Source organism: Equus asinus, chromosome 3, assembly GCF_041296235.1.
Source record: "Equus asinus isolate D_3611 breed Donkey chromosome 3, EquAss-T2T_v2, whole genome shotgun sequence".
Classification (NCBI taxonomy): Eukaryota; Metazoa; Chordata; class Mammalia; order Perissodactyla; family Equidae; genus Equus; species Equus asinus.
Window position 1 is genome coordinate 131,064,361 of NC_091792.1, and position 27,960 is coordinate 131,092,320.

At 40.8% G+C, this 27,960-nt stretch overlaps 1 protein-coding gene across 3 annotated transcripts in view; it reads left to right on the forward strand.

The window, feature by feature from the left end:
• The window catches only part of LOC106822286 (uncharacterized), a 205,328-nt gene that overhangs the window by 122,759 nt on the left and 54,609 nt on the right, over window positions 1-27,960 (forward strand). The window contains exon 6 of one of the 3 annotated variants that reach the window (XM_044767687.2): window positions 24,109-24,650. The exons of the other annotated variants lie outside the window; for them this stretch is intronic. Coding sequence (XP_044623622.2) covers window positions 24,109-24,147 — 39 coding nt within the window. The 3' untranslated portion in view covers window positions 24,148-24,650. Of the gene's footprint in view, window positions 1-24,108; window positions 24,651-27,960 lie in introns of those variants that run through there. 3 annotated transcript variants of the gene reach the window in all.

The following is a 27,960-nucleotide window of genomic DNA, read 5'->3' on the forward strand; positions in this document are numbered from 1 at the left end:
TTCCATACAAAGTACCCAAGGCAATTGTAAGAAAAACAGGTAATTTTCTACAACTTCCTAGTCCTAGTCTGCAAAGTTCATCTTTTCTTTCAATTCACAGAAGTTTTTATTTTGGTGCCCTATGACATATTAGCGGTACAATGCCCTGCTGGTTGCAGGTGGGTGGAAACATGACAGTGTACATCCGAAAATTACCCAGTGCAAATTTATGGTCAGCATGATAAAGGATTATGTCTATTGACGTGTCTGTTTGCAGTAAAAGTTTGCTTGTCGAAAAGGGTGCCGTTTTCTGAAAGCTATTAATAAAAGAGGAAACCTTACACAAATTGGACCTGGGAAGAATAGAACAAATGTAGGTAAACTTTGTCACAAATGCTATTTTAATGATCTTCCAGTTGTTCAGAAGGAAGACAGTTATTGGTTAAATAAATAAACTGTAGGATGAAAACCCAAATATCTACAGACTCAGTCTATGATTTGCTAATCATTGCTAGACTTTTGCTGGGTCAAGGGCCATGCCTTTGATAGACACATTGAGAGGACTATTGTTGCCAGATGGTCAATTTCTCCTTTTGTTCTTTTAAAATTCTCTAAATGCTAATTACCTGCTAAAATCAGTAAAGCTCTTGAACTATTTTCTTGTTCTTATGATATAGCGGGGTGCCTGTTGGGGTAGATCTGGACCTCTTGCAACCTGGAAAACTGCCATTTGGAAGACTGAAAGCACTGTGTACCTGCTGATGGAGCCTGATCTCTCTCTTCGGTGCCGATTGGTTTGGAGAGAGGGTACTTTGTGGGGTTATTTGACAGGCCCAGATACCAACGATAACGATAGCTAGCATTTATGTAGTACTCTCTACGTGCCAGGCACCCTTCTAAATGCCTTACATACATTAATTTATTTAATCCTCAAATGGCCCTTTGAAGTGATATCCCCATATTACAAATGAGGAGACTGGGGCACAGGGATATTAAATACAATGACTGCCAGTATATGGTAGAACCAGAGTTCAAAGCCAGGCTGTCTGATGCCAAAATCTATGTTCTTAATATCACGCTTCCTCTTGAGATAATGACGTCAGGGCAGAATCTGGAACTCCCTCGGTTTAAGCAAGATGGTGATTCAGACCACTTTGGGAGCATTAGAGACTAGAGGGGTTGAGGGATTCTGAGTTACATATGTTTTTATTGTCTGAAATCTGAAATATGCTATTTTTAAGCTGTGATCACAGGGGTGATGATGATCAATGTAGGAAAAGGATACAATTCATTATTTAATTCATCCAATTAGTCAACAATATTTATTCTCTTGTCCTCTCTGCATCAGATAGCCACACAGAACCAGAAGACACGGTGGCATTCCTCTGAAGGCACAAGCATCTCTGACCTTCCGGTCTGGAGACTGTGGCTTCCTGGGACCTTCTCAGGGAGTACGGGCAGCTCTAGGACGGCCTTCTTTCTCTCTCTCTGCTGGGACTTGTGTTCTAGAGAGCGTTCTCAGGAGTTCCCGGCATGGCCACCAGCACAGTGAGTGGTGGTCCCTGGTAGAAGTGGGAGGGGCAGAGGGAACACACAAAGCTGAGGGGACCCTTCCCATGGGAGTGACTCCGGAAGCACTTACGATAAAACCTCCACTTCCTCGGTACGGGTCTCAGTTCCCTACCTACAGCTCTGATGGGTTTAGGGGGCTCATCTTTGTTTGGCAACAGTACCTGACGTGATGAAGGGCTGTTTCCTCTTTATTTATTCCACATAGGGTAAATTTTCATATGTTTTACTACAGAAATATTAATGTGTTTGATTATGTGGGCTCCACCAAATCCCACCAAGTGTGAAAATATATGATGTGCACCTAGATTACTGTGCTGGATGCCTTTTGTTTGCCCAGATCTGCTCTCCATCCTTCTTCATCTTGCTCTGGACCTGGGAGGCCGGCTGTGTGGATACTTCAGTAGGCACCTCTTGCCCTCCAGCTTCGGGTTGGGATTAGCCAATGGGAGGCATCCGTTGAGATCAGAGGATGGGGAGAAAGAGAGATGGGTGTATTTATTCCCCTGGCTGCCTTGCTTCTGGGCCATGAGATGGCAGTGGCTCAGTTCTTCTATGAAAAGCCACAGCTCTTATCTGACAGCCTCTCCTAGGGCTATAGTTACAGCCCTGTCTGGGTTTCTTTAACCACTACCTTCCCCTATCCTTTCAGGCCTATGAATTACTAATGTGCTGGGATATTTAAAATATAAGATACAATTATAGGACATAAGGCATCATCTCAAAACTATCTAGGTCATTGAGAATGGTGGAATAAGAAGAATTATGGCTTGGAATGTGGAGATGGTACTTTATTGTGTTTGGAAGAAAAAGGGAAGGAAGGAAGGGAGAGCCAATTAAGTTCAGAGAATGATCATTTGTCGAGCACCTATTATGAGCTAGGTTCATTCACATGTTTCATCTTGCTTAATTCGACCAACAGCCCTGTGAGATCTGTTGCTCTTCTTATTAGAGATTAGGAGCTTTATGTTTAGCAGCTAGTAACCACTGCTAGTCAACCACAGCTAGTAACTCTTGACTGCATGCCTCAAGAAGAGATAAAAATTGGTGCTTCTGTCCTCGGTGCCTCCTAGGACAGGACGCCCCTCCCTGACACTGCTGGGCTAAGAGAAAAGGATACAGGAAAAGGGAGGCCAGGATGTCACAGACAATGATGGGTTCCAGATATCAGATCCTTTCCTATTTTCACAGAGGGTGAGCCAGCAGGAAGGGACCTGGGGCACCAAGACTAAGGGAGAAATCACCTCTGGGAGGGATGAAAAGGTATAGAAAGTGGGTAAGCACTGAGAGCTAACCTCAAGTACACCTATGGCAAGTTTTCTGTAGGCTCACCTGCTTACTTTCAACTGTATTAGAAAAATAAGAGGCAAGGTCTTCAGGTCCTTTTGTTTAATAAAAACCATGAACATGAACAGCTCAGAGAGACCCTTGGACCTATTGACCCATAGGAATGCCATGAAACTTTATTTTATAGACACTTCACACTGAGAGGGTCCTTTAATTGAGACATCATTATCCTTTAGACTCACGTGTCAAAGGGCGGTCTTCTGTTTTGAAGAAGGGATTACAAATACTTCTCCCATTAAGAATTCATACTGTTCTTCTGATGATAGTACCTAAAACTAGAACTGTGTGGTAGATAAGAGTGTGGCTTTAGACTCAGGCAGAACTGGATTCAAATTCCAGCTCAGCTATGAAATAAGTCAGGGTATAGATTGGCTATATAAAAGAAATCCAAAACAACAGAGATTTCAATAGGAGAGAAGGCTATTTTTTTCCCTCACTTAATAGTCTGAGATAGGTGGTCCAGGAATGGTATAGCTTCTCTATACAATGAGGCTGTCAGGAGCCCGGCTCCTTCAATCTTGTTGTTCTACCATTCATAGGATGATGACTTTGACTATATAAGGCACAAGATGTCTCACTAGTTCATCAATATTTCAGCAGAGCATGGTGGGAGAGGAGAAAGCTGTGGTAGTCGGGGATGGAGGAGCTCCTTCACTTTAAAGGCAGGTCCAGGAAGTTACCCATACTGTACCTTTCCCATTGGCCAGATCTTAGTGTATGTCTGTACCTAGCTGCAAGGGAGGCTGGGAAATGAAGTCTTTATTCTAAAAATTTATGTGTCCAGAAAATCAGAGGTGCTGTCACTATGGGACCAGCTGTGTGACTTTGGGCTAATTAATTAAGTTCTGTGTCTCAGTTTCTGCATCTGTGAAATGGGAATAATAAAAGTCTACCTCACAGAGTGGATGTGATGATTAAAGAAGAATGTGTTTAAACACTCAATAAAGATAGCCATGATTATTATTAAGCCATTATTATTCTTGAGACCGGGAGCAGTTACGGCACCACTCACTTAGCTTGCCAGGATCCTGACCTTGCCACTCCTTTTCAGTGTAAGCTCATGGTTGAATCCTTTAAAGACGATTCTGGTTAGGACTTAGTGACCAAAAAATTAGCTACTGACAGCAAAAAGCTAAAGGTACATTCTACATTATTCTTAAGAGAAAAGGAGTTGGCAGTGGCTGTCATTGCCTTCCCCATTCACTGGCTCATGGAGGACCATGGATTGGGGGTGGGAGAAGGAGGTGAGGAGCAGAGGTTGGCTGCATCTTCTGTGCCCAGTCGTGTCTAAGGCTTACCTTTCAGCTCCAAAGCCCAGCAATTCAGTTTCAAGCTGAAGTATGCCACCTCACCACACATTGCTTTTGCTTCCGTTCTCTACAGCCTGGCCCCTGTCCAGCCCACCAAAGAGCCAGCTGCATTTAGCTGGAAGTTAGCAATGAATTATTATTAGAAAATGACTTTTACAATTTCCCAGTTTGCCTTTTGCTGGCTTTGTTTCATGAGGCTGGGTAATAATGCGTGTGTTAACTCAGATGGCAGGGAGAAGCTTCTTTCTTCCAGAAGAAGTATGGCTCAGAACCTCATTAGAGAAATGGGTTTGCTCTATGATGTGGCTAATCCGTTTTAAAATACGCTGTAAAATATGTGGAGTTAAGAGAAGTTACCTGAGCCTGTCTGAGGGGTAATTAGTGCTGTGGCTTATAAAATACCAGCTCTTCCATACATGTGGCTTGAAAGCACTCTTTTGTTTTCAGGCAGCTACAGCTTTGCTGAACATCCTCAATTTGAAGTCAGCAATCATTTGTTGCAGCCTACTGTGTGCCAATCTCTTCGATAGCCCTGGGTCTGCCACCTTCCCGGGGTGGCATTATCAGCTGCTTTTGTAGATGAGCAATCTGACCACAGGGCACAGTTCAACCTCAGAGTTCTGCGGTGATTCTTAGCACATTTCAGGATGTTGTTTCCTGGCCCCACTCCTCCTCATGGAAAGAATTATCTCCTTAACTTCATCACTACATCTGGCAGCAAAGACTGAGAGCCCAGGACAGTTGAAAACCTGCATATATTTTAAATTGACAGGGGTTCGAAGTTGCTCTTCTTGGCTGTAAATCATCAAAGAATTCCTCAGCTGCAAGGGTTTCACTGCTAACACACAGAGATGCTAATGGAAGACGTAAGTCAATAGCTTTTCTTGTTTCCTTCCCTCCTTTCCCCTTTCTACTTCCCTCCCTTTCTTTTTTCCCTCCCTCCTTCCTTCCTTCTTCCCTTCCTCCCTCCTTTCCTACTTTTCTTCCTTTCTTTCTTCTCTCTATCCCTCCCTCCTTCTTTCCTTCCTTTCTTCCATTTCCTCACTTTTCCTTTGCTTTCCTTCTTTCTTTGCGTCTTTGTCAATCTCTGTGATTGCGATAAACAGCCTAAAGATTTGGGGGTTTTAGTGAACTAAGGTTTACGTATCATAGCTAATCACTAGTTTGTCCTCACTATAGTAATCTTACTTGATGCTCTCTGCACAGTTAAGGGAACCAAAGTGAATTCAACTCCGCACTCTGGTTATCCACAGTGAGGACCTATCCCTTGATATGCATCACTTACAGCAAAAACTTTGGTTTTTCAAGTTGATTCAGTGTCCCTCATTTCCATCTGGGTAATAGAAATCATAATGTAAAACAAAGGCAACTCCAGTTTCTGCATAGAATAAGGGCCATGTGTGGAACTGAAACCATGTTTTTGCAACGTATTTTCCAACAACAGTTTGGGGAATCTCCATTTGTGATAGCAAGGAAAGCCAGCACAAGGCAGCAAAGATTCCCCCCCCCCCCCCCCCACTGGAAATCTTTTAGTCTTTTTGTCTTGATTCTTTGCCACGTAAATCTAAGGAAACAACTTGGCTTAAATATAATAGTTATGCATTACAATAACCTGTTGCTAGGTGTCGTTTCAAAACAGTTTTTATTTCCAATATATGTCCTTTGATAATGAAATAACATGACCCTTCTAGTAATTAGTAATGCTTTTCAACAATCACTCTCACAGAAGGAATTGGCATAACTCTGCAAGTATAGTTATGTTTTGTATTAGTATTTGTACATAGATACAGGAAAGATTCTATAGACATGCAGAAATATTATACTTAACAACGTAGAAACCAATAAAACCCCAGTTGGAAAGCTTCTCATTCTCCTGTTAGATTCAAAAGTAAAAGCCTGGAAAGGGGTAATCTGTAGATTTAATCCTTTGCTTATTAAAGAAAAATGTCTTATTTCTTCAAAAAAATACAAAACAGAATGTAAAGATTCTGAGTAACTTGAAAGAATGGCAAGACAGTTCTTCTAAACTCACAGAAATTGGCTTCAACCATTTTCTTTTTTATTCTAGAAAAAAAAGACCATTTTCTATGATGTAGGAAAATGACCCATAAGGTATTATTCAAAGAATGGAGAGAAACATTTCATTTTAGTTGATTTCAATGTCAAAAAGTTTGCAGGAATTGTTCATAATTTAAATTTAAGTGAGAGAAAGCAAAACACAAAATATCATGAGCCCAATTTTGTAAAAACTGGAAAAGTGCATATTAAAAAGATTGAAAGAATACACACTAAACTGTTAGCGTTTGTTTTCTCTGGATATTGAGATTATTTATTGGTGATGTTAACCTTTTCCTTTGTTCTTTTGCACCACTTCCCATTTCTATAGTGATTAGGTTATATGCATTTAAGAGAAAAATACGAATTTAAGAAAACAAAAATTAAAATAATGCACGTCTTCTCTGCTAATAGAAATAAAACAGGAAAAAATAGAAAAAATATTGCTTTGGGAAAGTGGAACTTTGGGGTACTTTTTTTTCTTTCTTTATTCCAGGGGTTGGCAAACTTCTCTGTGAAGGGCCAAATAGTAAATATTTTATGCTTTGTAGGCCATATAGTCTCTGTTGCACCAAGTGTACCCTGCCATTATAGTGCAAAAGCAGACATGGACAATACATAAATGAATGGGCATAGTTGAGTTCCAATAAACGTTTATTTATTGACATTGAAATTTTAATTTCACATAATTCCATATATTATGAAATATTATTCTTCTTTGTATTTTTCCATACCATTAAAAAATGTAAAAACCATTCACAACTTGTGGATTCTATAAAAACACATGGCAGGCCAGATTTGGCCTTCAGGCCATCCGTTCCCAACCATTGCTCTATTCTATTAGTCCATGTCCTTCAAAAAAGTGTAAAATAGAGATGCATTAATTTTTTCCCAGTTGTCTTACTTTAAGAATTCTAATAACATCAAGAAACTTAAAAATGAATGCACATACCCGCGTCACTCATATTACAAATGTTTATTCCTGTGAGTAGGAACCAAGTTGGGTTCTGCTGCTTCAGCCCAAATCCTAGGTCTGCGTGGTCAAGGTCTGTGGTAGGTCAGAGTTCAGGTCACGGCTAGTCTGACTTCACTGTGCTGATGAAATGGATGGGGGTCTTTCCCAACAAACCTGGCCATGTCAGGGCCATCAGAAACCATTCCACTCAAGGTATCTGGCAACGGTTTCAGTGACATTTCCTGAGCCTTCATCAGGACCTCAGCATGGAGGAAACAATAATTCTCCCGTGGTCACAAGACTGAACTGAGGGAACTTTCCCTACTAGGATGAGTCAGAAGTAACCCCACACTGGTACCTCGCTGCTTCAAAGAGGATGTTGTTTATAGGAGAGGGGGTATATGAAGCCAGAGGCCAGCGCGGTTCAACGTCAGTAATTTTGTGGTCCTTCTAAGTGACTGTTTTGTAAGCTGTGGTGATTTGGGGCAGGAGGGAGTAGACTCAGACCCTAGTTGTCTTTTTCAAGTATTAGCAGACTGTTTTGTTGGAGGCTTGCTTATTCCCAGAGTCTTTTGTTATTGTTGCTTTTCTTGTTTCTAAAAAAATAAGAGAGTTTTTTTTCTTTAACTGCTTTGTTACCTGCTTCAATAGAGAACAGACTCCTCTTGCAAGATCGTGGTAACGGAGGAGAGAGAGACAGTTGGTATCTGGGGGATGAGCACAATTGTGGGAGACTGTAAATGCCAGAAACCCAACAGAGAGGATGGATCAAGGGAGGCAGAGTATGTACTTCCAATCATCCATCAATAAATCTGTCACAAAGCACTCGCTAAATACCTGTTGTGCTCTGGATCTCTACAGCTGTACAGAATATGTGCATTCTGTTCGCTATTCATACTTAGCAATCAGACAGGCATAACATGCTTCGAGAGGTGCTGAGGGGTCACTGGAAAAGTGCAGGGAAGCTTTTTTTAAAATACAACTTTGCAACTTATAAAATCTCAAAACTTTGCTTATCAGAAGGGGGCTTTATTCAGGTGACATTACAGAACTAATCAATATCCTTTATTTGAGTAAGAAAGTGTTTTTTTAATAGTCCATGTTAAAAAAAAAAAAAGCATATGTATAGGTTTCCTATTTTATTTGGTAAAGAAAAGTCCCACTGTAGAGAGATACACCTTACAAGGATTTGAACAAAGGAACCAATGAGCCTCCTTGATTTGCTGTGGGAGGAGTACCCAACTTTGGAACCCCCGTGGTCCTGGAAGTGATCTGTTTTGGAGCATCTCTGCAGATGATCTCTTGACAGTCATCAGAATGGTCTGCATGTCCTAGAAGGATATCGAGACACCACCCTGAGGTCTGGGCTGGGGTGTGACGCCAATGGCCTGGAGAACTGGAGACATCATAAACATCCTCCCTCTTTGACAGATCTGCTCTTTTATCCCCTATGAAAACAGCAAGAGCCATAGGTAATCTCTTCAGGGGAAGAAATGGATTTAGGTGATCTGGCCCCTCCAGGATCTGGGCAGGGGTGGGGTAGGTGGGCACTAGGATGCTAAGGATACTTCAGATTTTGCCCTCGTGCAGGCTGACAGAAGACAGCACTTCTCACTCCCTATCAGGGATGTAAGACATTTCAGCTTTGAACTACATATTTTTTCTTGAGGTCAAAACATTTTATAAGCTCATATCTCTGGAACCACAAATGGGAATATTTGACTTGTTTTTCAGAAATTAATTTTACCGCCTTTTCAGGGACAGTTTATTTTCTTTTAGAGTAAGCTACCCCTATATTATTATTCCCGTTTTAACGAATCTCCTGCTTTCTGGGATTTTTTTTGGTTCAATGAAACTAAACTGGAATAAGTAGTCAAAACAAAAGAAAGGGTGTGTGTGTGTGTATGCATGAATGAATGAGAGTTGCTGGTATATAACAGGTAAAATATGGGATTTATGAATTAAGGAGGCACAAGATAAAATCCTAACTAACTCCAGCATTTATTAACTAAGTGATTTGGAGCAAATTAGACGATCTCAGTTCTTTCATCTGTAAAATGAATATAATCTTCACTGTTTAGCTAACACACCAATACAGAGGGGAGGCGCTCAATAAATGACAACTTTCATTATTATAATGAAAACTCAGAAAAAATTTTACATAATTCCTGATCCTCTTCCATCTTTTTAGAAGTTTGATTTTTATTATTTTACCCATTGACTAGTAAATCTTCACACCTGTTGTTAACTTCGGTTTCAGGACTCCAGATTTCAAAATGCGTCCAGCTCTAATGTCATGGAGATTGGAAGAGGGAACCAGACCCAAGGATCATGGATGTGAGGGTTGGCCAATCCATTTTGCACATTGCACATTCACGGTTCTCAAATTGGCCATCCTTAATGTCTAATAGTGCTACTGCTCAGGATAACTTGGAGTTATTGAAGTTATTTGCCAAATTACATGCGTAAGAAAGAGTATGCATTGTCTCAACTTGACTTCCAGGCAGAATGGGGCCCAGGAAGTGAGTTCTGGACAAGCGTTCTGGAAATCTAGGCTGAAAAGGTGGTGAGCAGGGTGAGAAATGCTAGAGGAAATCTGGAAGTCAGTGTTGAGATAAGACCAGAACTGAAAGAGGAGCGGACAGTCCACCTGAAGTGTTACCCTACAGAGGCTGAACAGAGCTTTGGATGGCATGAAAACAGGATTCATGGGAACCCTGAGGACAAAGTTCAGAGGTTTGGGATGGAGATAGGAGAGAGGCCCGAAGAAACTCCTGGAAATATGAGAAAGTTGCTGTAGGACACCGCTGTAGGGAGAAGGGGGCGCAGAGCAGGGTGAGGGAAGTATTGAAAGTGACAAACTGAGTCAAACACACACAAAGAACAGCCTTTACACCACATACTGTTGGGGATTAAAGAGCTCCTAAAAAATATTTGTTTTTCAATAGTTGAATTTTACTACTTAACACCCTAAAATGATGGTTCTCAACTTTGGCAGCACACCAGAATCATCTGAGGAGCTTTAAAGAAATGCCAATTCCTGGTCCCAAACCCACAACAACTGAATGGAATTCGATGCGTGGGTCCCAGATGTGGATGTTTTGGAAAAAGCTTCTCCACTGATTGTCCTGCGCATCCAAGTTTGAGAACCATTGCCCCAGAACATTTTGAATGTAACTTATCTTAATAAACTGATTACCACTTTACACTGAACAGCCAGACTTATAATCTATGCTTTTATTTGCTATTTAAATGTTTTCTTTCTCTGCTGTTGCTGTCAGCCATCCTCTCTCTGGAGCGATTGGTCCTCCCTCCTGCTCTCCTATAATTTTAATTTGAATCTTCTAATGATGTTTAGAATATCTGGGGAAGCTGCTAACCAAACTTGTTAGGATTGTGGTTCACTCATTCTACCCATTTGACTAGTGGCTTTTTGGTCCTCTGAACTTCCAGTTTCTAGGTCTCCATGTATTAAAATGTCTGTAGTTGTTAGGTCACGGGGATTGAGAACTGGGATCCCAGAACCATGAATCATGGAGAAGAGGGTAGGCTGGTCCGTTTGGTGCCATGCAGCCTCACAGTTCTTAAATTGGAGACTTGCAGCAAGAGCCTCAGGGAGTCTACTAGGTATGGAAAGGCAGAACGGAAACAACCTAGAACATGCAGACCTGTGTTTTAATCCTGTCCTTTTCATTAGCTATGTGATCTGGGGACATTTATTTTACTTCCCTGGACCTCTGTTTATTTAACTGTAAAGGGAGACGGACTAGATGGTTTAAAAGACTATGGGTTATTTTAAACAGAAAATCGTATAGAATAACATAACAATTATGCATGTACCTACCTCCCCCTGTAATAACTCCTATTACTTTGCCCTATTTGCTTCTTTATATATTGTTAATAGCTTTGAGTCCCCTTCTGAACCTCTCACTAATATCATTCTCCGCTCTTCATCCTCAGAAATAATCATTATCCCATTATTGGGGTTTATCATCCCCATGTATATTTTTTAAACTATAACTATACCTGTCCACAAACAATGTATCACAGCATCTTGCTTGTCTTCACACTTGAAATGAATGGTATGACTAGCCTTATAATTTTTCAGTTTGCTTTTTGAAAATTTAATATCATGTTTTGAGGTTAATCCATGCTGCTGTATGAGGATCTGGTGTGTTCTGTATAATGTCCTATTAAATGAATATACCATTAGATTTAGCCATCCTTCTGATATGGGTCTTAAGTTGTCCAGAATAGAGAAACTTTAGGGTATTCTCCAGTTTGAACCTTCTAGGATTTAACTTAAAAATATGATTTTTCTGAAGAAGTTTTGTAGCAACACTTTGGCTTTTCCCATTGTTCTCAGGTGTCCACTTTTCAAATAGTACCTTGTGGGCATGTATGAGAGCACCAGAAGCCTGACCCTGGACCAATGGGGTCATCCGTACATGTAGTGAGCATCAGAGAAGCCATATCACGCTGTGGCTAAAAGCACAGACTTTGGAACCAGCCAGACTTTGTTTTGCATCATAACTTTGCCATCTGTGAGCTGAATGATCTTGGGAAAATTATGTAACCTCTCTAATCTGAATTTCCTCATCTTAAAAATGGGGAAAACAATTTCTACCACATAAGGTTGTCATGAGGATTAAAAAAGATAGTGGATGTAAAGTACTGGGCAGCATGCCTACCATCTAGCAAGTACTAGACAAAGTGTGTACATGTGTGTGTATGAAAGAGAGAGCGAGAGCTCTGCCAGGACCAGTGTTCATGTTTACTGTACTCTTCAAGGTATTTCCAGCTCAACATGATGCCTAGCACATAGTTTATACTTAGTAAATATTTGCTAAAAAAAGAATAAATTTCTTACAAAATTAAACATACTCCCACTATATGATTCTACTTGGTATTTACACAAGAGTTGAAAAAAACTACACAAAAACCTGCACAAGGATGTTTATACCAGCTTTATTCATAATTGTCAGAACTTGGAAATAACCAAGAAGTTTCTCAGCAGGTCAATGGTTAAGTAAACTGTGGTACATCCAGAAAATGGAATGTTATTCAGCACTAAAAAGAAATGAGCTAGCAAGCCATAAAAAGACATGGAGGAACTCTAAATGCGTATTAGGTAGTGAAAGAAGCCAATCTGAAAAGGCTACATTCTGTATGATTTCAACTATATGACACTCTAGGAAAGGTAAAATAATGGAGAAGTAAAAAGATCAGTGGTTGCCAGGGGTGGGAGGGGAGGGATGGACAGGCAGAGCACAGAGGATTTTCAGGGCAGTGGAGATACTCTCTATGATACTCTAATGATGAACACAAGTCATTATACAGTTACCCAAATCCATAGGGTGTACAACACCAAGAGCGAACCTAATGTAAACTATGGACTTTTGGTGATTATGATGTGTCAGTGTAGGTCCAGCGATTGCAACAAATGCACCCCTCTGGTGAGGGCTGTTGATAATGGGAGAGGCTGTGCATGTGCGGAGGCAGCAGGGATATGGGAAATCTCCTCCCCTCAATTTTGCTGTGAACCTTAAACTGCTCTAAAATATAGTCTAATTTAATAAAAGAATAAGCAAGTATGTAAGTCTAGAAGTGAGACTACTGGAAAATGTTTTTACCAATGGAATCGAAGGAAGCAAAGTCTATGAAATGACACAGAGGAGTTTTTGAGCAGTTCCTATTAATAAAGGGTGACTCAGAGAACTTGAGAGAAATTTTCCTGAAGATCAAATATTCTGTCATACAAATCAGTCACTTCTTTCAATCCCCCAAAACAACCTTCCTGAACCTTTAGGCAAATAATAGCCCTAGAAGCAGCCGACAGCTCAGATATTACCTACAATTTCCTTTTTGTCACCGTCGCAGCTCTTGGCCCTAATTACCCATCCTGTCTGTTGGGAGTTTGTTCTCTAGACGGCCTGACTTCTTAAGTGAACGTCCACGTTTACACTAGAGCAGCAGGCACTTCCTGGCTGGCTCCGTCCAGACAAGGAGCCTCTGTTCGTCTTGGGACTGAAGAGGAAACAGCCTCCGAGGGTCCCAGCTGGTGAGCGACGAGCCCCAGCACTGGGACAGCAACTTCACATACATATTTTTGAGCAGTGGATGGGGGCAAACCAATAGATTATGATATTGCCAGCCCTTTAAAAAGCAGCACTTAGCAATAGTGTTTACGGGGCTTGCATTTAAGAAAACAAAAATGCCTATCTACCAGGAATTCCTTTTAAGTAATAGAGAGTTTGTAAAGATGCCATTTCCAAATAAAGATCTTTTGACAGAAGCTCGTGCTAAATAATGGTGGCGTATTGTTATGGTTCTGTTTTACTTTGGAGGTTGTGTTTACATCCTGTCTCAAGTCTTTAAAAATACTGTATATACATTTGGGATTGTACAAGTTTACTTGGCTCCTACTTAAAAAAAAAAAGAAAAAGAAGATGAAGAAAACTAGTGTTTCTACTTGACATAGAGGTTAGTAAATTGAGTGTGGCGGGTTTGTGGTCTTTGGTTTGCTCAGCTTAAATTGATTCAAATCCCTGTTTTGAATCATCTTTGGTCTGCCTTGGGGGTCAAATTGGGGCCTTTTGTTAGGGGCCATCCTGAGCGGTGAGAGGGCCAGGGAGGTGGAGGAATGACAAGTATTATAGAATTATAAGTTGCTATTGTCTCACACACAAGCTCACATAACCAAACTATTTTCATCTGTTGAGGGGAAGCTGGATAGAGAGAGAACAAGCTCTGGGGACAGAGATGAAGGAAGGGGTGGGGCAGGCAACAGGGCCATTTAGGCCTGACTGTCCCTCAATACTCCCAGCCCCCATCCCACTAACCCATCGCCTTTTTGCTGACCCGGAGAGGGAGTATAAATGACATACTTTGCCCATACAGAGCACTAACTGGCAGTGGCCTTCTTGAGCTGAGGCCATTTTCCAAGCAGCTCACTAATCAGAAGTGACTGAGGCTCTGGAGAGAATACAGTGCAGCCTCGGTTCCACCCTCCATGCTAATGAAGAAGGCAGTGAGGTGGATAATTAAGGGCAGTGATGTGAATAATTCCACACTGATAATCCAAAGGTAATGAAATGCATTATGAGTTTTGGGGACAGCAGATTTCCTTTACCAGCCAAGGCTGTTTTATGATAAAATGAGCTTGCTTTTTCCTAAGCAGAGACCAGTTCACTCTGGGAGGAGCCTGCCTGGGACAGCAGAGGTTGTAGGAGGAGCCCCTCTGGGATTAAGAATTCACACAGCCCTTAAAAACAACCTTTAGGAAGCTTGCATATCCACATGGGGAGACACTTGTGATATGATTTTAAGTGAAAAAATAAAGAAGTATACAAACTGCAAATTTTGGCCAACCACAGTGATGTGTAAGACAAACAAAACTAATACCAAACAAACTTTGTATACGTAGAAGAAGGACTGGCAGGAAATACACCAGAATGTTAACAGTAGTTACGTGAGTACTGTGACTGTAGATAATTTCTTTTATTCTTCTCTCTACTGTTATTTCCTAAATGTTCTTACACTAACTTAGATTATTTTCATAATGAAAAAAGTGAACACAAAAGAGAATTTGGCTTGGGAGGATTCTTGCCTAGAATAGTCAGCGGAGAACTGACTGTGATGCTAAATTTTGACTGATGCGGAAGGGTACGGAGTCCAGGCAGGCTCGATTTTACTGCAGAAGTTGGAGGTCCCAGCAGCCCTCTTCCAGATAGGAATATTTCCTCTGTTGAATTCAGACTGTATGTGAATCTCCCTGGCTTTCCTGAGAGCTTGAGAGATGCATTCAGAGGCAGTAGATTCCGGCTACGTATTCTCCTTAAGGTATAACTAATTTCTACCATATTTAGTAGCTTCCTGGAACCTCCTCCGAGTTATGTTTCTTTCTCAAGTCTTCTAGTTTTCTAATTGGATATGAAAATAATGTTATCAAATTCAATGGACTCCTTATTTCACTAAGTCATGGGGCTGGCCAACCTGTGGGGTTTATAGTAGGTATCTGGGAGATGACCAATTACTTCCCACTCTTACTAATGAGACAAATGTGGGGACTTGGTAGTGAATTCTTTATTTCATAAAGATTTTTAACTCATGAAGGTGCTCTGCCACCTAAAAATAAAATCTATACTTCCTTCTACAAATGTTTGGGTTTTAAAACATGAAATCCTTAAGAACCCTTTGAATACTCATTCTCACCATGTTCCTTTTGGTACTCGACCTGCCAGATGTTCGTGCTGCTGTTGGCCATGACCTTGTTTAGGGTTGGGTGGGTTTAATTGTGCATTGCTGGACAGTTAAGATCCCCCTGTTTTGTTCAGTTGAGTTGATTGCAGTACTCATTGCAATCTGATGATATCATCCAGATTTTCAAATCTCGTCCTAATAGTTTAACATACATATTTGTACTAAGGTATAATTATTTCACAGTTCTATATAGAATAACCTAAAACATGAGGACAATGATATCTCAAAAATTATTAAGAGAATTAAATGAAGTGTGTATGAGGTGACTAGTGCAGTGTTCAGCAGATTAGTTCTGTATTGGACCTATCCAGCAAGCACATGACTTAGGATGCTCACTTGGAGGAAACCGAGGATGCCAACAGTACCACAGCTACCCTGAGCACTTCCTTACAAAGTGCTGTGAAGGACCTTGGGCAGTTAAGTTCCTTGTGAAGTATGGAGAATATAATGCAAGATTTTTCTTTTTTGCTTTTGTTTTTGAGGGATGATAGTCCAAAAACTTCTTCATCAAGCAGAAGTATAAAATTTTCAGTACATAGAATACAACAAAGTCGGAAACTGTCATAAAAGGACAGTTTCGAACTAGAAACTTAAAAAGGCTTTGCTGTTTCTTCTTCTTCTTCTTTTTTTTTTGAGAAAGATTAGCCCTGAGCTAACATCTGCTGCCAATCCTCCTCTTTTTGCTGACTGGCCCTGAGCTAACATCCATGCCCATCTTCCTCTACTTTATATGTGGGACACCTACCACAGCGTGGCTTGCCAAGCGGTGCCATGTCCGCACCCTGGATCCAAACCGGTGAACCCCGGGTGGCTGAAGTGGAACATGCACACTTAACCGCTGCACCATCAGGCCGGCCCCTACTGTTTCTTCTTTTGAAATGTGTGACCAGATACGGTATGTGGTGGGAATTCTGCCTTCAGTGTCCCACTACGTGTCCCCAGGACAGATCAAGGAGAATGATAGAGCAAGTTTCCAGTTTTTCCAAAAATGCTTTTTTATACTTCTTTTGTAATGTATTAATGTATTCTTAGCTAAGTGTATTAACTGGTATTTGCTTTTAAACAATTCTTTTTCTTTTTTTATTTGTTTTTTTGAGTACTGAAGCTTTTATTCTGATGTCCCCCAAAGTGACTGTGGAAGAAAAAAGTTTCTACATTTGAAATGTTTATATAACCAAGATATGCCTAAGCAACATATCATATTCGCACAAGGCCACTAATGTCACGGATATTAGTAACAAAAGGAAACCCGTCTATGGCAGACTGGGCGAAGATTTCTGTTCCGTATTCTATAAGCCCAAGATTGTTAACTGCTTACTATACAAAAGCTCTAATGACATACAGAGTTTTGTGTAGGAATTCTTGTGCTTCTGATTGGCACATCGTCCACTTTTTAATATGTGGAATTAATACAGACATTCGCGAGAGGTTGTGCAAAACTATTGTACTTACAAAAATGCACGAAAATGAATTCAGCAGTCACTGCACATGCACACTTGATTCACATCTTCAGCAACAAAAGACATTCTAACATTGCAGAACTGAGTAAGAATATTAGCTTCAACAGCAGCTGATAAGCAGTAGAGTCACATAAGTTATACCAGAAAGGGCAAATATTGCCAAGTAAAATTCTATTGTTAAAGCTGAAACAGGTAACAGTGCAGCCTTGTCTGACTTCAAGGCCTGTCCCCTTGGCTACTGCTGAAGGGACTGGAGGAGAGCCCCAGACCCAAGGACCATCGTCCTATACTGTGGTTAATAGCTTATAAAGTTATACCTGTCTCTGCCTATCTGGACTAATAGAGGCTTCCTTTCTCATTTCTCTCACCCTGCGAGCTGGAACTCATCACTTGGAGGGTCAGTTAGCAGGAGCAGTAGAGACTGAGTCAGAGAGTGGCTGCGTCCCTAAAGGGGCTATAGCTTTTGTCTTCCCAGCTTCTTTTCTTCTACCCTCTTTCTTCTGGAGATAGACCCCAACTTTCTGGCTATAGTTACCCAAGCCTTTCACTCACCCTAGAGATGGACTTTCTCCAAGAAGAGAGATTGTGGCCACAGGCACTTTACGGAGGGTGTCACAGGCAGAATGTTTGTGTGTCCTCTCCCCCAAATTTATGTGTTGAAGCCCTAACCCCAAGGTGATGGTATTAGGAGGTGCGGTCTTTGGGAAGTGATTAAGTCATGAGGGTGGAGTCCTTGTGATTGGGATTAGTGCTCTGATAAAAAGACCCCAGAGAGCTGCCTCACTCCTTCCTCACATAAGAACACAATGAGAAGGCATCATCTGTGAACCAGGAAGGGGGCCCTCACCAGACACGGATCTGCTGGTGTCTTGATCTTGGACTTTCCAGCCTCCAGAGCCATGTGTGACTGACTGCCTGAATGATATCAAAGATAGAAACCCTAAAGGCAAAGATTGATATTTGACTGAATAAAAAAAGAAAAATTTGTGTAAGTTAAAAAAATTAATTATAAGGCAAATGATAAACTTAAAAAGTTACTTGCAATAGATATTTTTGGTGCTGTCAACTGTAGCTGAGTATTAATGCTATGTGCCACTTTTTGTCTTTCTACAGTTGGGTACTTTGTTCAGACAGGTAGATGTAGACAGTTTTCTCCATGAGGTGACAGAGTGTCGACCAGCCTGTGGGTGTTATATTCTCTTCCATCTGAACAACCAATCCCCCAGATCAACCTGGTTCTAAGACTCGGGGGGAAGTTTAGTATTTGGTTTGTTTTATATGATTTGCTCTCCTTGGAGTACAAAAACAAAACTTCACTGCCCGGTGGGGACTGCTGACTTCATTGCCTGTGTATCCCTGGCTCCGAATCATATAAGATTGGAGGGGTTATTATACCTTCTTGCAAAAATGAATCATTCTATACAAGCATGTAGTTTAAACGAGCTCAGCTCAGAGAAGTCTCCCAAATTCCCTGCTTTGGTTGGTGCTTTCTTCCAACCTATGAGAATTAACTAGAACACCTGGGTTTTAAACAGGCAACTTCATTCCCAGCTATGACTTCCTTGGTGACCCAGGAAAGCCCATAACTTATAGATCTACCTCATAGAATCAAATCTCCTTGTTCATACCAAATAACACAAGCCTCTTGTTTTACTTTGGAATGTGCTAGACCCTGTAACTTCATCCACAACCTCACAGAACTTGGACGGCTTTGGAAAAAAAAGCTATGAGCTGGACAACAGAAATACAGTTTTAAGGAAAGATGACAGTAGACTATGTACACACAGAGAAAAATTCTCACTACTGGGGACTGTCTCTTGGGGTATTCTTGAAAAGAGGATTTCTAAATGACATAAAACAAGAAAACTGGAGGGAAAGCGGGGGAAATGATCACTTCTTCTTGATAGATAAGGTAGGGCTAATTCATGCCCGAGCCCTCCTGATGATCACCTTTGGTTGTGGGGCCCTTGGTTAGTGCCAACATCCAGGACGATCCCCGGGAAGGGGAAAGGAGAGTAAATCGCAAAGGTGAGAAAACTTCATCATTCTGGTCACCTTGTTGCATAATAGACCACAAGAAAAGTTAGTGGCATAACACAACAACTCGTTATTATCTTTCATGATGCCGTGGTTGACATGGCTGTAAGAGCTAGGGGCTATGGGACACCACTGTCCAAGGCCCCCTCCACATGGCAGCTTGGGCTTCCTTACAGCATGGTGATCTCAGGGTAGCCTGATTATTTCTTTTTAATTTTTTTTTGGAATTTTTTTTTAAATTGAGATATAATTGACATGTAACATTGTGTTAGTTTCAGATGAACAACATAATGATTTTACATTTGTATATATTGCAAAATGATCACCACATTGAGTCTAGTTAACATCCATCACCACACATAGTTACAAAAATTTTTTTTCTTGTGATGAGGTCTTTTAAGATCTACTCTCTTAGCAACTTTCAAATATACGATACAGTATTAACTATAGTCACTATGCTATGCATTACATCCCCAGGCTATTGACATTTTTTTTACAGGTTTTTTGGGTTTTTTTTTTTAGTTTTTGGTGAGGAAGATTGGCCCTGAGCTAACATCTGTTGCCAATCTTCCTCTTTTTGCTTGAGGAAGATTATCCCTGAGCTAACATCTGTGCTAATCTTCTTCTATTTTGTATGTGGGACACTGCCACAGCATGGCTTGATGAGCAGTGTATAGGTCCACACCCAGGATTTGAACCCACAAACCCTGAGCCACAGAAATGGAGCACACAAACTTAACCACTATATCACCAGGCCAGTCCCTTATTTATTTTATAACTAAAAGTTTGTACGTTTTGACTACCTTCACGCTTTTTTCCCACCTGTCCACCCCTCCCTCTGGGAACCACCAATCTGTTCTCTGTATCTATGAATTTGGTTTTGCTTTTTGTTTGTAGATTCCATACATAAGTGAGATCAATATTTGTCTTTCTCTAGCCTGATTTTTTTTTGTGGTGGCCAGCTTCTGCCAGAGCAGGTGTTCCAAGAGGCCAAGGTGGTGGTTGCCAGTCTTGTTAAAGGTTAAGCCCAAACCTGGCATAGTATCACTTCTGCCATTCTGGGTTGGTCACTCACTAGTCACAGGCCAATCCAGACTTAAGGGGAGAGGAAATTAATCACACGTCAATGGGAAGAATGTCAAAGAATTTGTTGCCATCTTTAATCAATCACCATCATCAAGGTGACTTTGAAGGGCAAAAGAAGAACCAAATTAAAGCCCAAAGGAGCTAAGTGGAAGGAACCCTTTTCCCTTCCACTGGCTCAGCTTTAGAGTGTGTAATTGTTGCTTTAATAATTGGAGAGGGAGATGAGAGATACTTGGAGATGTTTCAGAGAGAAGAGGACCCTACGAAGATGATTTAAATGTCGGGAAGTGAGATCTGTACAAAGGGATTAAAAATAGGATTGATTTGGCCTGAAGCAGGGAAGGCTGAGGAGTAGCTGAATAATTGTCTTCAAATACATGAGGGTTCTTGTGAAAGAAGACCATCGAAGCTGAGCATAAAGGGACTGGGCTGGGAACACCGGAGAATTTCCCACCAAGAAATGCGTCTCTGAGACCTGAAAGAAATTCCCTTTTCTGAAGCTGTTTGGAAGAGAAAACATTTTATAAACCTATAAAGGACTTAGGATTAGTTTTACTGAAGATAGAAATAGTAGACCAGATCATCACTCTTTGGTAGGAGAATTATTTTTTCAAATAAAACCTTTTATATAAAACAGACAGAAAGCGATGTTGTTTGTGTTGAAGTGAGGGCATGGCCAAAGCCACACTTGGTCTCCTCCCATCTCTTATCTCCCCAAGAGGCCCCAAAGGTCACTGCATGAGGTCACAAGGACCTTGCTAAAAATAGTTGGAAAATAACTAAAACTGATAGAGTTTCCTAACTGTTCTGTAAAAGATGTGGGTGCTTGGAGACTTTTTTCAAATGGAAGTTAGGCCTTGAGGGTTTTGTGAAATTGTTGAATTCTTTCCATGATTCAAATTTGTGAGATGATGTTCTTTCTGAACTCAGGTTCTGTTCTTTTGTGTATCGTCAAATGCCACTCACACTCACTCATTAGTAGCACATTTGTTACAAAGTGTACGAAAGTATAAGGAAAACAGTGGTTGAAATTTTTCATCTTTTGGTAAATTCATTTCATTTACTTGAATGATCTTCTAGTAAATGAAATCAACAGTTTTACTTCATTAATGATCAATGAAATTAAGGGTTTACTTTATTAATTCTTAAATAAAATCTTTGCATAAAAGAAAAAATCTTATGACCACCGAGGCTATCAACTCAATGTTATTATCCTAATAGTTTCACTAATAATCCATTTACTTTGGAATTCTCCCTATACAAAAGGATAAAATGTATTATAGCACCATTTTAATACACACATGTTATTATAACTTTTAATACTTGAGGAAGTTTATATAAAAATTTTAAATATAAAGGACTTCATGGTTGACACAACTTCAAGTTTCAAGATGGTGGATTGAGCACCTGCTGTGTGTCTCCCTCACATACCAAGGCCATGTAATTGGTAGAAAATATATTTTAAAAAATACACAACTGTATTGAAAATCAAGTACCATCAGGTTGGATTTTTTAAATCCAGCTACGTTTTTTTAAAAGAAATGTCTTAAAGCAAAATGACACAGAAAAGATGAAAATACAGGGATGGAAAAAACTTACTAAGCAAATGCTAACAAAAAGGCTATAGCAAGAGTGATATCAGATAAAAAAGAATTCAAGGATGAAAGAGGGTATTTCATATTGACAAAACTAACGGTTCACTAAAAATATATGGCATCATGAGCTTTTATGTGCCTGATGATGGAGCTTTGACAAGCAGACGGGTTTGAGAACCATAGTATTGTCTATGGTTACAAAACATAAATTAAAACAAAATTGAAAAGAACCTAAAAGCTCGTCAACTGGTGATTGGCTAAATAAGTTGTGGAATATTAGCAGCTTGAAATATATTATAACAGTTACAAAGATTGAGGTCAATCTATATATTACTATAGCTAGCTCACTAAAATGTATTGTTGACTGAGAAAGCAACTTTGCAGAAAGATGTGTACAATATAAAACCTCTATATTAGCACACACATACAACAGTGCTATGTATTCTCTTTGGATACAGAAGTCTTTGTATAAATAAATAATAAAAAAAATCAGGAAAGAACACACACAAAAGACAATTAGCACAAGGTAATTGTGGTTACCTCTGGGGCGGGGGAAAGAGATGGACCAGGTTGGGGGATGCTTAACCAGAAAGGACTTTAAACTTTATCCAAAATGCTTCCCTTTTTTTGGTGAGGAAGATTGGCCCTGAGCTAACACCTATGCCAATCTTCCTCTATTTTGTATGTGGGACACTGCACAGCTTGGCTTGATGAGCAATGTATATGTCCACGCCCAGGATCTGAACCCATGAACCCCAGGCAGCCAAAGAGGAGCATGTGAACTCAATCACTATGCCACCGGGCTGGCCCCTGATATGCGTCCATTTTTAATAAGGAAAATTAATTTTTTATTATTCATGTTATTAAGTTTTTTAAAAAGATTTCACAATTTCAGAAAGTTCTGAAAGCCCTGTCCTAGTTGATGTGTCGTGTTGGATGCAAATACCAGAAAACCTAATCTGAAGAATACAGCTTGAACAGTAAGGGAGTTTCTTATCCCGTCTAACAGGATGGTCAGCAGAGGAGAGGGTCGATTGATTACAGAGTTCACCCGTGTCATTGAGGACCCAGGTTCTTTCTATTTCTTTGCTTCAACAAATTTTGGAGAAATTTACTTCAAATTCTCTTTGCATCCTTGGAGTTCATTTAATCCTCAGACTCATGGTAAGATGGTGCCAGCAGTTTCAAGCAAACAACATCCAGAATGTAATAATAAGGAACAGGGCTTACTTGTACAGGGCTTTCTGTGTGCCAGACTTTTACACACATTAATTAATTTTTTATTCTCATAAGTCCTTTTGCAGATAAGAAAACTGAGGCACTGAAAGTCTCGGTCATTTGTTGAATGTTACGTAATTAGTAAGTGGTAGACTCAGATCCAGTCAGTCTGGCACAAGAATATGTGCAGTTGATCTCTGGGTTCTCCTCTATACCTATTTTCCTTATGATTTTTTTCCTTTCTTGTCTTTTCTTGTAGTTCTCTCTAAGGAGTAAAGAAACTTTCCCCAGGAGCTTCCCAGCAGACAACTGTTCACATCTCATTGGCACCTGCCCATTCCTGAACCAACTAGATTACTCTTAGCCCAAACAGACCACCCCTGGAGTTGAGAGTAGGGTCAGCTTCCCCGACGGATATTGCTATGTGGGAAAGTGTAGACACGTGAACCAAATCTGGGTTCTCTTTGGAAGGAAAAGAAGGTGGGGTGGGGTTGATGCTGAGAAGATAACCAACAATCTCCAGTAAAGGTAATTTCTATTAGACTTTTGCAGTTCAATGACTCGTTCAGTTGATGCCTGTTATGTTAGGCACAGGAGTGAAAATTTCCAAGAAGCATATACAGTTCGACTCTAGAGAGGAGTCTGGGCTAGAGATTCAGATCTGGGCTGGAGATAGAGATCTGAGCATTGCCAACACATAGATTATCATTGTTTTAAGTCACGGAGATGGAGAAAATTCCCACAGGAGAGAGTATAGAGGTTTCAGAGGAGGTGGTCTACAATAAGAGTTAGTGTTTCCATCTTCCATGTTACTGGATAACAAATTTTCTTATGATTTTTAAAAAACCAGTATACTTAAGTGTTGTTAGTTAAATAACCACACATTCATTTATTCATTCATTCACTTCATTTGTTTATTAGTTTACTTTATTTGAAACATCATGAAGAGTCTTGTTCTTCACCAGTCCAAGTGTTGAAGGGTTCAATAATCAAACCTTTGCAAGAACCACCTAGAATTATCCCTGGCTAAATAAAAGGGGTGAAGTAATCTTGTACCAGTGATGGTAATGGAGTTGTGCCCTGGCACGTGGAGCCTACCGACTTTGCTTGGGATGCATCCTGTACTCATAATCTGAAGAGATGACTCCTCAGTGTGTGTTAGTCAGGCTAACCTAAGAAGCCCCATAGCTTAGTGGCTTAATCCAATAAAGGTTTATTTCTTGTTTGCATTGCAGTCCAACTTGGGTTGGCAGGGATCAGTTCCTTTCATCTAACAGCTCCACAATGCTCTTGAACCCTGAAGTTCCCCACTGGATTCTCAGCATTTGCCTAGTGAAAAAGAGAAGAGAAAAAAAGCCTGGAAGATTGCATGAGAGGCCTTATGGACCAAGCCTTGGGGTGGTGAGCATCACTTCTGACACACATTCCATCGACCAGAACTCAGACACATGGTCACAGCTAACTGCAATGAAGTCTGGGAAATGTAGTCTAGCTAAGTGTGTCCAGGAAGGAGAAGGAAATCCATTTGGTGGACATCTGGCTAGTCTCTGACATGCAATGGATTGAGTGAAACATTTCTATCATGTTAAAGTTTCGGGGCCAGCCTTGTGGCCAAGTGGTTGAGTTTGTGCACTCGGCTTCCGTGGCCCAGGGTTTGGGCAATTCAGATCCTCGGCGCAGACATAGCACCACTCATCAAGCCATGCTGAGGCGTTGTCACACATAGCACAACCAGAAGGACCTACAACTAGAATATACAGCTATGTATGGCGGGGGGGGGCTACAACTAGAATATACAGCTATGTATGGGGGGGGCGGTTTGGGGAGAAGAAGAAAAAGAAGATTGGCAACAGTTGTTAGCTCAGGTGCCAATCTTTAAAAAAAAAAATTTAATGTTTTTGTTTGGTATGTTTACTGTTTCTCTCTAATATCTTGTTCCCGTTTATAAGAGACTTTTTTTATGCTACATTCTTCCTCACTGAATACAGCTTGGGCATTATTAGTATTTCATGTTTCTAATTATTCAGAATCCTCCCAATTTTGCTCGTGTTATTGCCAGTTATTCCATTGTTTCTTCAAAGTTCTCTGCCTTCCATTTCACAGACTTGGATTTCGGTCAGAATCCATTTGATCTCTCCTCCAATGCTTCAGCAGAATTTTTTTCTGTGTTTTTTAGAGTTCTTATACATAGATCAGCTATTTTTATGCATCTTAAAACTTTTAAAGTTTGCAATACATGGACAAACATTCAAAAATACACTAAATTATTTGATTAATTAAGTAAAACCTCAGAAATGCGTACAACTCTTAGAAGTACTTTAATGTGCTACATTAAGTTCAAATCCTGCAACTTGTATTTGACTTTCTGAGTTGTAGAAATTATAAGCTTAATTTTAAAAGATCAAGTAAATAAATACTCAGAAACACAATAGTTCCTAACAAATAATCATTATGTACCCATCAACTGTCATTATTTTATTTATTTATCTTTTTGAGGAAGACTGGCCCTGAGCTAGCATCCATACCCATCTTCCTCTACTTTATATGTGAGATGCCTACCACAGCATGGCTTGCCAAGAGGTGCCATGTCCGCACCTGGGATCTGAACCAGCAAACCCCTGGCCACTGAAGCAGAACATGTGGACTTAACAGCTGTGCCATCGGGCCGGCCCCTCAACTGTCATTATTAACATTTAAAAATTAACCAGCAAAGGGGCCAGCCCAGTGGCACAGCAGTTTAAGTTCACATGATCTGCTTCGGCAGCCTAGGGTTCGCTGGTTTGGCTCCCGGGTGTGGACATACATACTGCTGTCAAGCCATGCTGTGGCAAGTGTCCCACATATAAAGTAGAGGAAGATGGGCACAGATGTTAGCAGGGTCTTTCTTCCTCAGCAAAAAGAGGAGGATCGGTGTGGATGTTAGCTCATGGCTAATTTTCCTCAAAAAGAAAAAGAAAAAAATATTCACCAACATTATTTTCATGTGATCCAGGCCTGATTAGATAAAAACCTTGAACTGAACCTTGGGGGAAAATCCTTGAGCATTTCAGATATATTGATTTTTTTTTCCCATTGTTGTCATTACCATCAAGATCAACAAGGTGCTTAGAGACACATTAAGCCACAGCTGTTGCAATTAATTGTACCCTTATGGCCTCAAGAGACAAGCCCCAGCAGTGGTGGACAGCTTAGTCCTAGGGAGTGGCAGGTCCTAACAAGGACGCCTTGGCAGAGCGCTCTATTGGTCCCTCCCTGAAGACAATCAGAAGCTTGATTAGGTGGGGCTGGGCCAAGCCTGCCTTGGCGCAGGGGCTGGGGCTGGGCTGGGCCTGGGTGGTGCCTCCTCTTAAGTGCAAGGCTTTCATTGGCTTGGCTGCACCCCATTTTACCAGAGCTGGTCTTAGGGTCATCAATTAGCATCTGACAGGGCGGGCCTACTGGCCCACTCTCAGCGACAGCAGTGAGTGGGGGCTGCAACTCTTCCATGGCAGACCAAGTGCTATAATGTTTGATTTTGCTGAAAATTGTGACCTGAGTCTGCCCGAAATTTGCTCAACGTTTTACTACTCACATCATGTCACACAAGTGCTGTGTAATATTTTAGGATCTTTAAAACTTTGTTTAAATGACCTCTTTGTGGCTTGTTCTGAAGCCAGAATTAGACTCGTAAGGGTTGTATGAAAAGAATTCTAGGCAGAATTAAATCTAATTCAACTATTTGATTATCTGCTGGATCTAAGTACATCTTCCTTGTATTGTTCTGGCCTCAGTGGGATAATTAGTTAGCAACTGCACTAGGTGTTTGTGGAAAAACAAGGTTTGGGGTGATCCCATGCCAAACGAATGCCCAAAATGAAAAAGAAGAGTTCATCATTTTATAACCTGTCTCCTGGTAAATGTAAACTTTGTTTTAATGTAGCCAAGGACCTGGGGCAAAGTAGGAAATCAGGGGAATCTAGTGGAGATGTTAGCAAGCAGTTCAACAACGTGTGCCAAGCCCGGGGAAGCGGAGGGCAGGAGGGGGATACCCTTACGGCTCTGAGGTTGGTCTTAATACACTTTTTTTGTGCCATTTCTTTCTGGATCGAGTCTATCTGCTCTGACTCTTGATTACACGACGCAGGCATTCAGCTCCCATTAAACAGGTCCCTGCTAGAAATGAGCAAAAATAGAAATCACTCTAAGTTGAAAAAGAAGAGAGGAGTGGGAAAATTTGGATTAGTCTCGTGGAACTTCAGCCACACCCAAAGTTCTCTAGGCCAACTTAGAAAGCATCTTTAAGCAAAATGCTGAGAATATGGACATAAGTCAGGAACATCCACAGGATCACACATCTGGCTTTAAAGGTACACAATGTGCATGATCTGGAGTGGTAGAACAATGTGCAGAGAAGGAGGAGATGCACCAAAAGTTGAGTGATTGAGTGGGATATGGAGTAGCTAGGGTTGGGTTGCTCAGGGATATTCTGAGTTTTTTCTTTTGGGGGTGGTGGAGTGGGGATGGGGGGGGGGGCCATGAATCAGGATTTGGCTAGGCAGGCTCTGAGCCACTTATCTTCTGTAGACAGTGCCCTCAGTGCCCGGGGACAGGGGAGCTACAGCACAAAATTTCCAAGTGTCAGCATCAGGGTGTAAACTGGTTGTCTTTCCTTTAACATCACTTAAACATTCACCTGGATGTTTTAATTTGGGTACCTTTGAAATGTCTACTGTTTTAGCATCATCAGGGTACTATTTAGCAGTTTAGGGACTATAAGAAACTGGCTATATTTGTGTCTAAAAAGCTTTACAGTGCCCTTTAAAACATTCTCACCAAATCACTGAAGATTGTATCAGCACTAAGTATGTTACCTACGTGAATATCCTGAGAGTGTCACCATGAGTAATGTGACTAACGAGCATAATGTGAGGCCACCTGGCACCTCAGGAGCTTCATCAGCCTGACTCCTCAGCTAACTTCCTGGGAGGGACTGGCATAAACATCCTTCGAGATGGCCTTGGTCTCACCTAAGAATTTTCACAGGCAAAGGAGATGAGACAGATCACCCTTCAGACCCTAAGTCTTACTATGAGGGAGGGTTGAAGGAT